This window comes from Barbatula barbatula, assembly GCF_947034865.1.
Source record: "Barbatula barbatula genome assembly, chromosome: 24".
Taxonomy (NCBI): domain Eukaryota; kingdom Metazoa; phylum Chordata; class Actinopteri; order Cypriniformes; family Nemacheilidae; genus Barbatula; species Barbatula barbatula.
In genome coordinates this window covers 17,517,408-17,534,057 of record NC_136787.1, presented here as the reverse complement: position 1 = coordinate 17,534,057, position 16,650 = coordinate 17,517,408, and the positions used below count along the sequence as shown (strand labels likewise).

Here is a 16,650-nt window from a genome sequence, read left to right as displayed (position 1 = left end):
GACCGACCGTCGTGTTGAGGGGAAACCAAATTACAACATAATCATGTTACACACACAAATTATGATCATGTTTCATAAAATGTCTAGCAAAAATTTATTTTTTATGTAAGAAAGAACCTTAAAATCAAAGAAAGGCTGTTTTGAATTAGTGACGTGTTTGCTATTAAACACCAAACTATAACATGCTGGGCTGTTTTCTGGGATAACTTATTTTTATTTCTTACTTATACTTTTACAGTTTTACTGTGGTACCAATAGGTGTTTCTTTGGCACTTTTTTAATTGTTATCTTGGTCAACATGGTAAGAATAAATCACTACAAAAAGAATCAGAAGGGGGCAGTAGAGTCTCATCATGATGCACGATCACCTACGGGCTGCTTTTTTGCTCACTCTTTCTAATTATGACAAATTTGACCATAATTGCTGATTTTGGTTGCATTGAGGCGAATGTGACCTTTTAATATCAATGCGCCGTGGTGAAGAATAAAAAGATAACTGAGTAATGAGACATTTGTGTGCATGTGAAATATGAATAAAAAAGCCATTCTTGCAGTAGATACGAGGCACTGGTGTGAGTCCTCTACATCCTCATCATCTCAATCAGGTATGTGCTCTGTAAATGCTCTTTCTCTGTTCTTTCTCATTGGATCAGAGCTCAGCACGGTCAGATATGAGGGGCGGGGGGCTGGCATGCCTTCTCCCTGAACACGAGTATTAAAGCTTCACTGTGTGGAGGAGAGAGAGAGAGCGAGAGACACATCTTCATCTCTTCTGCTGCTGAGCGGAGAACATCTCACCATCAGGGGCGGTGAGTGACATCACATCGCCGACAGCTCACATTAACTTAGTATTCCATAGAAATATTTTATTTACAGTACGACACCTCTGTGTGTGCTTTTCTAATAGAAAATGAAAAATGTGTGCACATGGGCTTGAGTGATCTAATCGAAAGCATTTGGGCGAAGTTGAAGCTGAATTTGTATTTGAATGTGTTTGAATACATCGTGTCATCAGTCCGTTGAAGTATCGCTAAAAGACCACCGTTCTTTATTTCCAAAGGCTTTGATTAATTATTCAGGACGTTAAAAGAAATATTTGCGATCTCACAGACCTGTCATGGTAGCACGTTCTATTATTAGACGCTGCTGTGGAGAACTGTAAGCACAGATGCTTCAGCATTGCAAACAGAAAGCAGATGGCAGAGAAATTTTGTTCATGCCTGCTGTGTCGTTAATGTGACGGGGACGCTCCTGTCTTTTTTTTGGGATGTGGGAAATACATTTTGTTGATGCTTTGTGAACTTCTTAATTGTGCATTTCGGATGTTTCTAGAAGATTTGGTTATGTAGCTCAAATGCAATTTTATAAGAAATATATTGAATGATTTTCTATCATCTTTTAAGAGCATTTGGACTCATTTTCTCAGTATTAAATGGGTTTGGCATCATCAGCACATAGATAGTTGAGAAGCGCACTTTTGAGCACAACATCCTCAAGAGTCTAAATGATGGCTGTGTTATGTAATAGAAACTTGAGTCTTTTTCTCTCTGGCTTGCGCTTGCTCGTGTGCGAGACAAAGATCTGACGACGGCATTCAGAGGCAATAAATGTTTCTCAGAACACGTCTACGACGGAAAAGAAGAAAGTTGCTGACTCAATGTTAAGATGCTCTCGGCTTCAAAATACCTCGTTCCTTTGCATATCAAAGCGTTTCGTCATTTCAGAGAAAAGAAAGTCATGCAGCTGTAGGGCTGCGCAGGCTGGAGAAGAGGTCGCGATTGCGTCCCGTCCAGGTTTTTATCATGTAAACCCCAGCAGTGTTTTCAGATCGAATCTTCCTCTAATTTCTCAATGCTTGACTGGAGACCGTGCAGTGCCCTGTTTGTTCCCAGCAGCTCTTCTAGAAGATCTCAAAACAAACCTTTAAACCGATTGAATTGAGTTTAGTTTGAAACTGAATTATAGAGAAGTCTTCTGTGGAACACAAAAGAAGATGTTTTGAGAAATGTGCTTTTGTGTCAATGGAGTTTAATGATGTTTGGTGATCAATGTTCTTCAAAATATTTTCTTTTCATAGAGTTATAAAGGTTTGGTATGACATTAGGATGAGTAAGTTGATGTAATAATCGTCTTTATCATTGTCCTTTAGCTCGATTGTATAGAGAATATCTCCCCAAAAGCAAGAGTTTACTTTCCACATGCGTATGAAAATAAGAATCATCTGTTTGACAGGCCGCTGTCAGCTCTGCGTCTCCCCCCTGCCAAACACTGATGGGTTTAACACTTCAGCATCCTGTTCTCAAAAGAAAACTCATCAAAATGGCAGTAAAGGGATAAAGCTGTTGAGGTTCTGGGTAAGCCGCTTCTTACCAGTGAAGCTCTAGATGTGTACAGTAGGTGGAGGATCTTATGTGAGCTGATGTTGTGTTAGTGTGCATCCGGAGAGAGCGTGAGATAAGTGGGTCAGATACATTGTATCAAAGCTTTTATACATGCACTTAAAATGACTATCCGGTTGGCATTAAGGTTTTTCCATTGAGTTAGATTAATCCTTTAGCAGGAGGGCTTTTTAATCATTTATACTGTGATTTCTGTTCAAATCCATTTTACAGATTGTCAGGACTCAAGCAATGAACACAAACTCAATGTTGAGGGAACAGTGTAAAGCCAGGTCCTTAGTCAGAGCAAAACACCCCCTTATCCTTTTTACTTCATGTCAATTTGTGGAGAATTTCCCAGGGCTGATGACGGCTCTCCTGCACGGAGCCTGTGATGAATTCCAAGTGACATGGGTTTCTCTCTTGGCAACGCACCGAGGCAGAGCTGGAAACACAGTTCTCTCGGCTACTTACGGAACATGTGCTTTTTCTGTTACGAAACACACCTGATTTATTTATGTCGACGGTGTATTATTTTTCAAATTATTCTCTAAGTCACTCCATGTTTTGCACAATTGGTAGTGAAAAAGGAAATTGGAGCAGAGAAGCCAATGTAGGAAAGCCAATGCAGGCTAGATTCAAACCCACACCTTCTACAAGAGCTTCACTGTATAAGGGTTTCCTGCTCTGAACATTTATCGCAGCTCTGATTTTTGGAACCTGGCAGTATTTTGGCGATGAGTGTTTGAATAGTTTGTCAATGTCTAAATGTGATATCATATACAGTCCATGTGAGTCTAAAAATACTAGAACTGTAGCCCATGTGAACATTATATACCCTGTAGTCCAGATATTCTCACGTATAGTTCATATGTTTCTATAAGTACTGAAACAGTAGCACATGTGACCCATATATTATCACATACAGTATAATCCATTTGACTATATGAATACTAGAACAGTAGCCCAAGATACCCTATAGTCCATATAAATATAGTCCATATGTTTCTATAGATACTAGAACAGTAGCCCATGTGACCTATAGATACCATATAGTCCATATATAATCACATACGGTCCATATGTTTCTATAAATACTAGAACAGTAGTCCATGTGACTTATAGATACCACATAGTCCATATATAATCACATACGGTCCATATGTTTCTATAGATACTAGAACAGTAGCCAATGTGACCTATAGATACCATATAGTCCATATATAATCACATGCGGCCCATATGTTTCTACAGATACTAGAACAGTAGCCCATGTGATTTATAGATACCATATAGTCCATATATAATCACATACGGCCCATATGTTTCTATAGATACTAGAACAGTAGCCCATGTGACCCATAGATACCATATAGTCCATATATAATCACATACGGCCCATATGTTTCTACAAATACTAGAACAGTAGCCCATGTGACCCATAGATACCATATAGTCCATATATAATCACATACGGCCCATATGTTTCTATAGATACTAGAACAGTAGCCCATGTGACCCATAGATACCATATAGTCCATATATAATCACATACGGCCCATATGTTTCTACAAATACTAGAACAGTAGCCCATGTGACCCATAGATACCATATAGTCCATATATAATCACATACGGCCCATATGTTTCTACAGATACTAGAACAGTAGCCCATGTGACCCATAGATACCATATAGTCCATATATAATCACATACGGTCCATATGTTTCTATAAATACTAGAACAGTAGCCCATGTGACCCATATATACCATATAGTCCATATATAATCACATACGGTCCATATGTTTCTATAAATACTAGAACAGTAGCCCATGTGACCCATAGATACCATATAGTCCATATATAATCACATACGGTCCATATGTTTCTATAAATACTAGAACAGTCACCTATGTGACTTTTAGAAACAATATAGTCCATATACTGTATAATCACATGTAGTCCATAATGTTCCATAAATACCAGTCCATGTTACTTATAGATAATATACCATATATTATACACTTACTTTATAATCATTTAAAGTCCATATAACAATATAGTCCATCACAAAAATTTCGAAAACAGTACATTCTAGGACTTTATAAATAAGATCCACGTAACTAGTGCAGTATATTCCAGGTCTTCTAAAGCCATACAGACGCTTAATGTGAGAAAGAGACTTGAGACACGATTTACTTAAAATAAACACTTTTTTTGGTTTGCTGTTTGTCCTATTTTCACACAAAATTATTTCTAAAAGTACTGTACTGCAGAAGACCTCTACATGTATACGTGTCTTACCCATCATCTGGTTTTGGTCCACTAGTTACCATCTTATGTAATGACTCTCTGATGTGTTTGTGTAAAGAGTTGAGTTAATGACTTGACAACAGCTTCTCTCCATTATCCGCCCACTTGCTGAATAACAGCCCCAATTAATCCCAACGCCTCATTATCCCCAATCCAACCCGCCGGAAGATTTCGTACTTGAGCATAGTGACCCACATTCATGTGTTCTGTAAAGGGTATTCAGAAAGTTGGATGTGAACATTTTCGCTGTGGAGTGGGGACAGGTGGACAGAGGGGTAGATCTGGAGATGGGGGGTAGGAGAGAGCAGGTGTTGTTCCTAGAGGCGGATGGGTGGGTGGGGGTTGATCAAGCCCCAGGCGGTTTATAAATCACGGCACAAGAGCACTAGAGTGTATTATAGACAATAACATAAAGTACAGCGGAACAGCTGAGGATATAGATTGTATGTGTGTTGGCACGTTTAGTCAGGTGTGGAAAAGAGGCAGCTTTGCCAAATTCCGGGCGTGTTGACAGACATCAGGGATGAGACTCCTGGTCAAACCAGTGCCAAAAATTTCATCTGCTTTCAGATTGCACTGATGTGGCATTTACGTTTTTATATGTGGAATCCAGTTGCCATTGACCACCAGTTCAGTTCAGACGGTCCTTAACAATAAAGGTTCTCTATTTATTAGATATCAGCTTTGTATGGATCTGGCTAAACGGCGCTTTGGGAATTTTTGCTGATGTCATTCTTGAGATTATCATTTCGTTTTGGGTTCTTTCAAATGTGGCTGGGGAAATGTTTCTATGGGATTCGAGTGTAAAATGTTAACATTTAGCTATAATTAAAACCTTTTTTAACTGTTCATGCAATCTATCAAACATGGCGTAGCATGACTGTGATGTTTCTATTAGACCTACTCAAAGATTCCACGGCTGAGTTTGCTTTATGTGTCTGTCTGGATTTTATGACTCAGTATTATTGAATTTGGTTTAGCCATTAATGCAATAATGCAATCAATGTCCCTGGACAGAAAATGACATTTAGAGCACGTTGATGTACTGCCCCAACGACTGCCCTGTGCAGAAAGACTCTCTATCTATTATAGTTTGTGACAAAAGCTTTTTCTCCAGCATATATGTAACGTGAAAAATTGCTCGTCATGTTTTCTGGTTAAGCTGCAGAGCAAAGCACCCTTCACTGCCTTCTGTTTGTATATTGGCAGAAATGCGTCTCTCCGTCTGCATTTGATTTATGTGAACTTAGCTTCTGTTCAATCAGAATTTCAGGCGAGCATTTAAATGTGAGTGAAACGCTGCTGTTTGTGCCCACATCAGCATCTTGGTATTGGTCTCAGCAGTGTTTTCAGCACAGCCAATCTAAACGCATTTGATTTTTGATGAGGAGGTTGTTTGGAAACATCCACGTGTACTGAGCACAATCACCAGTGCTGTTTGCTACCTAACAAACCGCTAATTATTTTTATTTCCAACACAAGATTTTACAATTTTGCATGAATGAGCGCATACACTCGAGCCGTCCTGGACTCCACAAATGATCTCAGATTTGAGAATGTTCCAAAGAACGTACTGTGTGCTCCAATGCAAGCAAGAGTGACCTAAATATAGCGCAGAATATGTTATAATTCTCATTTATTTTATTTTAAAACAATTTTCACAATGTTAAAACTTAAAGTGGACGTTTATGGATAGTATATGTTCTCATTCACTGGTCATTGGCAGGTTTGGCAGAAAGTTAATTTTGGAGGCTGATAAGAGTGTGACGTCATTTCTGATGGTCTCTATTCCCTCCTCCTCTCGTCTTATTTCCTGCCGCAGATGGCAATCAGGCATGTCTATTTTCACCTCCTCTCCGTCTTTCTCTTTTTCATTATGTCTCTCTCTGTTACCTCTACCTCTACATCCCTCCCTCCCTCTTTCTGTTACTTCTCTTTGTCTTTCTATCTCTTTGCTAGCTCCCTTTCTGTCGTTTTAATGAGATTCAAGATTTCTTGGCACGTTAAAAAGAGTCATACATTGCCAAAATATAGAAACATTATATACATTATCCATGCCCAAAATTCGAAAGTGTATAAGAATCGCTAAATTAACATGCTAATATAAAACTATTCAAAGATAGACTAAATATAGTCCGTCAAAAATAGATTAAAAATAGTCCGTCTCTCTCTGTCTCTCCATGTCTTTCTCTGTCCTGGACATTTTTAATCTTCGGTTTGAACGCGCCCGATGGGACGAAACTAAATTTGACCAACGTGCTGGAAAGAGCGGCGCATTGACTCATTAATGATATGACATGCTTTAATGTCAAAAGCCACAGAACAGATTTCACCTTCACTAAAGATAAAGCACTAAACAGCTGTCGTAATACCTTTAAGAACAATTCCTTACTGATGCCTATGTGCAGTGTAAGTTTTTTCTTTAAAGTCCCCTCTGTGGGCTATTGCGATTGAGTAATAATATGGACAGATGGGCCGCTGGGGGTTTTATCACGTCGGTTGTATACAGTATATTTAAGCTTCAGTGCATGCGTGTTTGGCTGTGGGCTGGACGTAATTGACTGTTGTGGCATTGTGTTGTAGGACGGCCTGCGATATGTACAGCAGGCAGATGGAATCCACTGCTGGATCCGACCAGCTGACAGATGAAGAGAAGGAAATGATCAACAACGTGCTGGCACGAGCCAAGATGATGGAGGCCACGGAACAGGAGAGGATTGGGTGAGACCTTGACCTGGATGGAAACATTCCTTTTGTTCGGTTTCCATAGAAACGAGACGACACAACTGAGATCTCTTTAACGTCTAGATTGTCTTTTCTAGACACCAAGATTAAATGGGGACATGTGGAGGGTTTAAAAAGACATCCCCACCACGGTTGAAACTGCAAAATGCTGGGATGTGTCAACCACTGGTTGGGTACAAAATAGACTTGTTTAGATTTTCCAGTACACCAAAGTCTGAGAAAACCATGAATTGTATAACTCTCTATCAACCATTGACTAATTGATCTATTGATATCCTAAAGCCTTTTGCTTTAAAGCAAACATGAAAACACAATTAAAACTACCCTCTGGGCTTGCGGGATCTATAACATTCCGTTCAGAGATCAGAAGCAAAAGCAATACCTACCAACACCTGAGTCCACCGTGAGACGGACAAAAGCATTGCCTCACAGTTTCCTTTCACTGCAGAACGTTCCACAGAGGAACTCGATCCAAGCACATCTGTCTAAATGATTGAGAAGGCTTTTTAAGTGTATTTAGGGTTTTCACAACCCAAGACTCAGCCGTGGAACGTGCTGGAAGAAATGAATAGTGCTAACTAGACAAGATCCCTCTGCCTTCTTTCTTAACTCTCTCCTCTAAAATCAGCACTTTGTTAAACGCTTTAACATCGCAGTTCTTTACATCAATACATTTCGAGCAGGATTTAAGCGCTCGCAGGAGGGGCGGCAGTTTGCTGATGTCCTACTTCGTCTTCTTTCGTCCCACAGGCGTCTGGTAAATCGCCTGGACAGCATGAAACGGACGGCCTGCGGTGACGGTTACTCTCGTTGTCTGCTCTGCGGACAGCAGTTTGGCCTGGCGGGCGTCAGCGCTGTCGTTTGCGCCGACTGCAAAAAGGTATACGTGCGTCCGTCCACCCTGAGAGACTTCTGCAATTATCCAATGCACGTCATCCACTAGTGATTTGTCCAAAAATAACCAAGTAGAAATAAGTGGGGAGCGTGCACTTATCTTTATTACGTCTTGACCATTACCCCTTGACCATTACCCAGCCACGTGCACTTCAGTCTACGCGATTGACAAAAATGGAAGTGGAAGAGCATACAGCTGTAGATCAGCTCTGTGGCTTTATGGTCTTTTGTGATGTAGACAGATAGATCAATAGATACTGTATTGATCCCGGAGGGGAAATTTAGTGTTTTAAGCAGAGAAGGTCAATGTCTTCTGTGTGTGAATACACCTGCGGTGCCTCCATAGGCTTTTTGTGTTTCACCCCCACAGAACATGTGCACTAAGTGTGGCGTTCAAAGCATCAGCCGTTCCAGTCCAATATGGCTGTGCAAGATCTGCTGTGAACACAAAGAGGTGAGACATATTTACAGATATTTAGTTTTTTTTTATCATGTGTGGATGTAGAATTGTGTATGCACATTTTAGTACCCATTTGTGAGTATGCAGCAATCGTGCATCAAGCCCCTCAGGTCTGTACTGTATTGTAAATCTTTTTCTGCCTTACATTTTTTAATACAATACAATTATAAAGAAATATTAACGTTTTAATTTTGGATAGCGGTGAGTTGTTGTAAGTTATAAAAGTGAGATGAAACCGCTTAAATTGTTTCAATGTGTTGAAGTCATGTAAAAACCAAAGAATAGTGATAATAGTACATAATAATGACTTGTAAAGCCAGTTTGATAATACTTAAAACATTCAAACAGATCTCATGTTTTTATTTTCCCTACTTTGGCAGTAAATGTGGGATGAGATCTGTTTGGTTATCTTTGGTTTGAAACAATCTGAGGGAAGTAAATGACGACAGAATGTTCGTTTTTGGGTGAACCATTCCCTTAAGGAGGCAAAAAATATTTTACAGTGTACTTTTATGGTAAACTTAGTATGGTCCCTTTCAAATATAGAGAGCTTCGTGAAATGTGCTTCTTTTGCACAAAAATAACCTCACGTGAGATTTACCCAAATACTCTAAAGAATAAAAAAGTGCAATCTATGTCTTTATCTCGGCAATAAAACCAGATGAAGATAGTACAGCACCTTTGACTGTGATAAGATGACACATCCGTTGATGATGTAAGTCACGGTCAGTCAATGTTGTCAAATGGAGTCAGTAGCAGAAGAAGAAGCGACTCTCTGTAATGCAACCCGATGGTGAAGCCTGAATCCTATGTCAGTTTAATCTGATTATTTTATTTTATAATAACAGGACAGGACTGAGTTCAGTTGATCTAGGTGGCTAAGATGAAATTCACAGGTTGTATAAAAGAAACACAAACTTATGTAACAAAACATTATTTTTCCAATTACCAACCGTACACAATCCATCATATTTATAAGTCTCTGAATCTGAACCCAGGCTAACGTTGTTGCGTCGACTATATTTTATTGCTCAAAATTCAATTTGCTGTAAAGATGGTTTTCCAATTTTGTACCTTTGTAGTGAAAGTTGTGTATCAGATTACTTGGAGCTTGGAAAGTGGAATAGCAAAGACAAAGCAGAATAAAAAAGAAAGAAAAGTAAGGAAAAGATGATTCTTGAAATTAAATTTACATTTTCCCTTTAGGCTACAGCCCCCTGTTTTTCAGGTCACCTTAGTTTAGCTGATTCCTACACTCAAACCAGCAGGAGTTCAAGAGTTTGTGAAAGAAAGTGCTTTCTTTCTGTGTCTGTTATTAGTGGTGAATTAAAGTAAATCAATGTTGACTGTAAACTGAACTTGACTAATGAATATGTATTGTTCCTCTAAGATGCTGAAACGGTCTGGTGCCTGGTTTTTCAAGGGTCTACCACAGCAGGTTTTGCCCGCTCCTTTACCCATCTCAAAGAAAGAGCTCAGTACCACCAACAAACCGGCTACAAATCCATCAACCCATCAGGAGTTATCTATACCTTCACACTCACAGAACAATGGAGGTAAATATAATTGTGCAAGGAAGGAATGAGCTGAAAATAATTACAGACGCGGTTTTCAACTCAATATTATCGAACTAACAAAAGTTAACACACTGATCCAATAAATTAAATCCGAGAAAATTCCTAACAGTATTTTCCACTTATTATTTGCAATTTTTAACATGGAATTATCCCTACTTACTAACAGCAGTGGATATCCACGGGGGGCGCGTAGCCCAAAAGGGGGTCCCCATTGGCTCCCAAGGGTTCCTCAAGATTGCATATATTTTTTTATTAGACTGAATGTGCATTGAAATACATTAAAAAAATGAAAACAAAGAGATTTATTATTATTTGGCCATTTTTATAATATAAATAAAAAAATTCCAATTAAATTCATGCTTTAAATTATTCTTTGGGTAGAATTTTGAGTTTATGTGAGTGGGAAGGGCGCCTTGGACTCAAAAAGGTTAAGAACCCCTGGAATACAGTGTATACAGTGTAAACAGTACACTAATATTTCATTCTGAGTGTATATTCTATGACTTCAGTATTGCTTCACGTTAAAATCTGCCTGGTTGGACTTTCTGAGCACTGTGCAGTTCTTAATGTATTCACACTGGGCACTGGAAATGTATTCTAATGTTTTCATAAGTTCCACTTCAAAGCATCTGATATATTTTCATTCTAAAACATCATCGCATTTCAGAAAGCATGCAGATTACAGAGAGAGGGCAGCAGATATCTGGTCAGTGTCCTGCGGTACATTTCAATAACACTTCGTATCACTCAGAGGAAATGAAGCTTACGATCGCAGTATCATTTTCCCATTTTCTTCGTGCTCAGCAGAAACGATCCCCCCTGTACGGGAGGAGCGTTCCGTCATAACCCAAAGAGCCCAAGAAGAAGCACGACAGTCTCTGAGCAGGAGCGCGATTCAGACCGGAGCTGTGGAAGGACAAACTTACTCACCTGTGGTGAAGAGAGAAGTACAGGTTCTGAGTTCCAGACCGCCGGCGTCAACCTTTTCCACCTCTCCCAAACAACAAGGTAATTTATCTGTGTCTCGTGCTTTGTGCGGTTGTGCTGAAAGTCATAATGAATACGCATTAGGGATATTACAAGACTGCATGAGTGCTTTAATATGTAATTGTGTTAAAGATCTGGTCTTAAAATGTTGTAGGTTTGAGTGTTTTCGTGCCCTTCATCAAGGTTTTTAACCTCAGGTTGCTCCAGAGGGAATACCATTATTAAATACATTACATTACAGTACAGTACTATAAAACTGTCCACTTTTAAGAATTGATGATGCTTAGCACAGTGATTCCTTCCTCACTCTCGAGTATAAAAGCATCACAGATTTTGTCGAATAAGTGCATGTGTCAAACTCAGTAGGAATTTCAGATCCAGCGAGTCGACCGGAGGCCTGGGCACCACCTGCTATGCAGACCGACGCACATTCGTCCGCTGCCAGCAGCATCGCCGCTTCACGCCAGCCACCACCCCCCACTGCAGAGGATGATGAGGACGCCAACAGCTACGACTCTGACGATGCCAGTAAGATGCTAATTTGCACTGACATATGGACATGTTTGCACCCTATGGGAACCACAGTGACCAAAACGATTCACAGTACATCTTGTGCATCATAAAATGTATCAGCATGGGATTTATATTTTTTGTGCTTCTTTGGTATCACAAAGGTTCTCCTGTGTGAAATGTTTTCGAGTCGTTTATCATGCTTTTGATGTGATGTTGTCCACTTTTCAGCCACTCTGGGCATGTTAGAGTTCAATCTGCTTTACGAGGAGGAGAAAAACGAACTGCAATGCAATATAATCAAAGCCAAGGTATTGTCTTTCCATCCACTGGACGGACGGTTATAATGACATCTATTTTTACAAGGAAAACTGTATCCGGTTACATGCACATGTATGTTAACCCCTCAAATGATTCTTTCTTTTGTTGGTGAAGGGTCTCAAGTCTATGGACTCGAATGGTCTGGCTGATCCTTACGTTAAATTGCACTTGCTTCCAGGTGCCAGCAAGGTATAACCTTTTAATGATATTGTTACATGTCACTGATCAATTGCATCTTTAAGCTAAGTGTGTTGTTCATGTACAAGTAGTACACTTGTGACAGACGTTTAATCTTTTTTGCCCATCTCTCAGTCTAACAAGCTACGAACAAAGACGCTCCACAACACTTTGAATCCTCTGTGGAATGAGACTCTTGTTTATCACGGCATCACCAATGAAGACATGCAGAAAAAGACACTCAGGTAAAAGCGCTTTTGTATTGATATAATGCACTGAATAACATCATTCTTTGATGTTTAAATTCATGTGACCGAGTGTGCCATGACGGGGTCATCGGTATGAGGAGCGAACTCATTGTTACGTCTTAAATTTCATGTGCTCAGAATTCAGACGTTCTTAATTAAAGCCGTGACATTTCCCAGAGAGAAAGGGGTCGTATTCACATTGTTCCCTGTCAGGCTCTCTGTCAGCGATGAGGACAAGTTTGGCCATAATGAGTTTATCGGCGAGACGCGGGTGGTGTTGAAAAAACTGAAGCATAACCAGAAGAAGACCTTCAACGTGTGTCTCGAGAGAGTGGTTCCGGTAAGCCGAAGGGGACAGTAAACACTTTTAACAACAGTGTACTGTAATTGGTTTACATTGCAGTAAGTTACACAAGTTTTGCACCTGTCTTCTGATATGCAGGTGAGACGTACAGCTGCGGCAGGAGCATCTCGTGGCATGGCGCTTTATGAGGAGGAGGTACGAATTACACACGACAAAGACAAGAAAGCATTATTGTACTTGGAGATTCAGTGAAGTTCTGTGTTTTTATGACAAGAAAGGTTGTAGGTTCAAATCCAAATGGGTCCGAACCATGAACTTTTGGTAGTTGGAATGTATATGTAAATCGATATTTAAGGCGCTTATGTTAAAGGACTAATTCACCTTCAAAATGAAAATTCTGTCATCATTTACATTTACTTATGTCGTATTTAACCTGTGTAATTTTCTCTCTTCTGCAAAACATGCACGAAGATATTTTGAAAAATGTTGGTAAACAAAAACCGTTGGTCATTGACTTCTATTGTATGGACCCATAACCAGTGCAAGTCAATGGTTTTCTGTTACCAAAACTTTTGAGTTCTGCAGATGAAAGAAAGTAATGCAGGTTTGAAATGACGAGAGGGCTTGTAAATAATGACGGACTCTTCATTTTAAAGGTAAACTATTCCTTTAAAAAGTTCAGCCAAATGATTTATCAGATGAGTGAACTATTCTGTGTTTATTTTAGTTAAAGGATAATGAAGAAGCAGAGGAGAGGGGCCGTATCCTGGTTTCTCTCACCTACAATACCCAGCAAAGTCGTCTCATGGTGGGTGTGGTCCGATGTGCTCATCTGGCAGCAATGGACTCCAATGGCTATTCTGATCCCTTTGTGAAGATGTGAGTCTAAATAGCACAAAAATGGTCTGTATTACACAAATCAAACATTTTCCTTAAAAAAAAAACACTTGCGTTATCGAAAATGCATCCTAATAGAATTTCTCTGTACAATTTGTGGGATGTCATCTGAACAGTTCCTTTCTCTGAGACTCTCTCTAAGATGTATTTAAAGATGACAAATGGGCTGTGTGTTCTTGTGTTTCTGTACTTGTGGGGTTTTGCAGCTGTCTGAAGCCTGACATGGGGAAAAAAGCAAAGTTTAAGACTCAGATCAAGAAGAAAACTCTCAACCCAGAGTTTAATGAGGTACTCTTTCATTCTAACCCGTCTCTGTGAATACCAAATGCAATGAGCACGCTCGACACTGATGCAGCACCATGACAATGCCTTAACACTACAAAAGAAAACTGTAATAAAGCACAGTGCGAAATAGAGCTGTCATTTTTGCTGTTTAATTTAGATGAAGCATTGTTTTTGTGATCGCAGGAGTTCAGCTATGATGTCAAGCACGGCGAACTGGCGAAAAAGACTTTGGATGTCTCAGTCTGGGATTATGACATGGGAAAATCAAATGATTTCATAGGTGTTATGTCATAAATGATTATGAATTCATATGTAAAAAATAAACCTTTATGCACCATTAAAACTGCAACTTCATGTTGTTCGTTCACACAGGTGGATGCCAGCTCGGTATCACGGCTAAAGGCGAGTGTTTGAAGCACTGGTATGAATGTCTGAAAAACAAGGACAAGAAGATTGAACGCTGGCATGTTCTGTTACATCAAAACAACATTGAGGCTGATGACTAAGGCGTAATATCTCCAGAAATCTCCTTTTCCTAGAGCACAGAATCTTATCAAAACCCTTATCTCACTCCTATGTATGACTAGCGGTCTTCCTTTTCTCATTCATTCAGAAGAAAAGCTTTATGTTCCGACTTCCCAAACCCTGCGATGAGCTATTTTGATTATAGTGTTCGAACCAAGAATAACCTAGTTTAGTGGAAAAATATGTATAAAAAGTGTATGATATTTTTCAGTCAGTAAATTGCCTTAAAGAACAAAACCTCATGAGTACAGATGTCATGTTAAAAAGTCATTAAACCCCGCAAGAAAATAAAACGTTTATTCATACAAAACATCTTGCTAGTTCATCAAAATGTAGCTATTGTGCAATTTGGCATTAGGAATGCTGTCTACATACTGTATGTTTGTTTTATTTTATTTATTTTGATGTATCTTCCGTGTCACCTACGGAGAACAACTGTGAATTTTGAGTTTTAAAAGCAATGCTTTGAATTTATGTGTAAATGGCGTCTTTTTTCAACATTGCATCAATTGCACATGGAAATGTTCTGTTGTTATGTGCATGGAATTCATGTTCTCTGATTATATATTATGGTCATTATGTTTCAAGTAATTTTTGCATCCGAAATATGTTTACATGTATGAATACAGGCTTGATAAATGCCCAATAAAGTTGTCAATAAGTTATTGCTTAAAGATGTAGTGCCTGTGAACTGCAAGAATTTTCTCAAGCTGTCTTGAATCTGGCACAAAGTTCAGAGGGCTGGTACGAGATGCCATGTGGAGCAGGGTTGGAGTTTGGGTTGTGTCTGATGTTAGTAGATGGTTTGTCAAGGTCATGTATATTTTTAATTATTCCAAAAACTCTGACCCTCAAGCAGTGAGGACATATTCACACGTAACTGAGTCTTTCCTCTGCTTTATATATATATATATATATATATATATATATATAATAGCTTAATGCAATGTTGTTCTCTATAAGTAGTGTGCACTTTTGATGTTCCACCCACTCAGACTACAAAAAAAAATACAGTGCTGAAGGCAAGTTAAGAAATGTGTGGGACATATCTCAACATTTCTTAAATTAGAGCTAAATGAATGAGAAGCATATCATTCCGCATCTTCTCTAAATTTCAGTCAACTTTGTAACAATCACTTCTTTTAACAGTACAGAGATTTCAGGTTCCTTCATGCAGTAAAAAGTAAAAGTGTAAACAAACTGTAAAAAGACTGACACATATATTTACACAATAAATAAAGTCCAAAGTGGCCACATCGATTATTCCAAACTGAGCAAGCAGCCAGTGTACAGTATGTATTCCTTCTGAGAACATTTTTACATAACCAGTTGAATTAAATTCTTCCTCTCCAATAGATTGTCTTTAATAGGCCATCTCGCCTAATTAATGAGAGTTAGAATTGCATTTACCATGAAAAGACCACCGATGACAGCTGGATGGTTAACTTATTAGGACGGCACCCAGTAGTGACATGGAAAAAACTTTGTGCTAATCATGCGAGATTTGCACCAATCAGGAATCAGACGGACACGCAACAAAGTGACCTTTGCATCCTCACACTGCAGTCTCTTGCGACTACACGTCATTTCATACTTTGTGTCACTACATCTTAATTTATTTATTATAGATGATCAAGCGTTTCTTAATGTTCTCAACATCTTCATTTTATGACCATCAAGCATAATATAAAACACAGAGAGAAGCACGGGGGAGTAATGCTGACCTAATTTAATCCGAACGCTCACATCATATAGTTTTGGATCGGATGTTTCTTTCTCCTCCCACGTGGAATTTGAATCTTTTTGTCACGTTGTACAGAACGCTTTCATCATGGGTAGTACGATTTATAAAATGTTTATAGCTGTGGGCATTGTTGACACTGATAAAAATTATAGCGATCAGCAAATATGATAATACTCATGTGACTGCAGGTGGGTGGGTTTACGATATTATTTACATGGTTTTATGTGTGTGGGTTTATACATACATCGATGCTTTCAAGTCTGCCAAAGACACACCCCTTTCGAT

The 16,650-nt window shown here is 39.1% G+C and overlaps 1 protein-coding gene across 5 annotated transcripts; it reads left to right on the top strand.

Annotated features, from left to right (window-relative positions):
- Nucleotides 1-705: 705 nt before the first annotated feature.
- On the top strand, nt 706-15,292 carry rph3aa (rabphilin 3A homolog (mouse), a). Of its 5 annotated transcripts, none has more exons than XM_079449137.1 (17): nt 706-809; nt 7,275-7,412; nt 8,187-8,316; nt 8,701-8,784; nt 10,181-10,346; nt 11,035-11,073; nt 11,175-11,375; nt 11,718-11,882; nt 12,096-12,175; nt 12,300-12,374; nt 12,498-12,607; nt 12,824-12,950; nt 13,053-13,109; nt 13,642-13,793; nt 14,018-14,099; nt 14,280-14,376; nt 14,469-15,292. In XM_079449137.1, exons 2-17 carry the CDS (start codon nt 7,288-7,290, stop codon nt 14,600-14,602), a joined length of 1,824 nt encoding a protein of 607 aa, XP_079305263.1. In that variant the 5' UTR covers nt 706-809; nt 7,275-7,287; the 3' UTR covers nt 14,603-15,292. The 5 variants fall into 5 exon arrangements, with proteins under 5 accessions (XP_079305263.1, XP_079305265.1, XP_079305264.1 ...); XM_079449139.1 differs by having other exon boundaries at nt 11,172-11,375; nt 11,730-11,882; XM_079449138.1 differs by having other exon boundaries at nt 11,172-11,375; nt 11,721-11,882.
- The last annotated feature ends 1,358 nt before the right edge of the window (nt 15,293-16,650 follow it).